The sequence below is a fragment of the Blastocystis sp. subtype 4 genome (genome assembly GCF_000743755.1).
Source record: "Blastocystis sp. subtype 4 strain WR1 chromosome Unknown seqid_0953, whole genome shotgun sequence".
NCBI classification, from domain to species: Eukaryota; class Bigyra; order Opalinata; family Blastocystidae; genus Blastocystis; species Blastocystis sp. subtype 4.
In genome coordinates this window covers 1-1104 of record NW_014568594.1, presented here as the reverse complement: position 1 = coordinate 1104, position 1104 = coordinate 1, and the positions used below count along the sequence as shown (strand labels likewise).

General features: G+C 38.6%; 1 protein-coding gene across 1 annotated transcript; it reads left to right on the top strand.

Moving 5' to 3' along the window:
• Window positions 1-69: 69 nt before the first annotated feature.
• JH06_5703 (hypothetical protein) lies at window positions 70-1104 on the top strand (the record flags this gene model as incomplete). The annotated part of the gene is made up of 1 exon (XM_014669185.1): window positions 70-1104. A coding segment is annotated over one exon (1035 nt), but the record flags the coding sequence as incomplete, so codon positions are not given.

The window sequence follows — 1104 nt, the reverse complement described above, 5'->3', positions numbered from 1 at the left end:
GTCCATTTCACAGATTCAAATCATGAAGAGATCATTCAATTCAATGGATTCTTATCTCTATTGGCTGGAATGAGTTCAACCAACAATTGCTTCGTTTATTATGATGTCTCTGCTATTGCTAATACTGGATTCTTTAATCCTGGAAATGCTCTATCATGGACCAGAAACTCTGCTGCTCAGAGTTATTATCCTCCAGGTTCAATCACATTTGAATTCACGGGATCTCTTAAATCCATCTTCAACTCTTTCCGAATCTGGCCATATACATATAGCATACAAGGACCTAGTGTATTCACTCTAGAAGGAGCTATGCTCACTTCATCGAATTGGGAGATGGTGGCTTCTATATCTGGAGCCATTTATACTGCAAGTGAATGGAAACAATGGGATATGGTGACTGCCATTCCAGAGTATCGTTTCTTAAAGTTGACGGCTGAATCATCACAAGTTCGGCCTATTGCTCTATATGAACTTCAGTTCCTTATCTGTAATCGTCCTGTACCAACTGTAATCGATTATCCTGAGACACAGTATTCCTATTTGAGATACTATGATGAAGTCAACATTTCTCCCAGCTCATTTGGATATTCTGGTTGTTCAATCTCACCTGCTCTTCCTGATGGTGTAAGTATTGATTCCACTAGTTGTATCATCTCTGGAAGATCGAATGTGGCATCTCCATTAACTACCTATCAGGTAACAGCTCATATAGAAGCCGTTTCAGTTCATGCCACCATTAATCTTGCTTTCACTGAGTGTGTTGGTACCTATTACAAGATTGTGCGATCTTACAAGACCATTCCTCAAACTGAATTCTTCCGAATTCGTGATACATCTAATGATGAACTCATTTATGAAGTTCAATCAGGTCACACGCATCCTTCCAATACTGATTGGACTCATTATCTCTGTATCACTGTTGATCGATTTGATGTTACCTTTGATTCTGATTCATCTTATTGGTACTCTGGTTCATATTATTACATGTATGCTATGTTGCCTGATGGTGAAGAGGAAATGGTTCTGAAAGGACGATATGATGCAAATCAAGGCAATATTCATCATCATTATGTTCGTCGTCCTTCTATCAATCATTCAGAACAA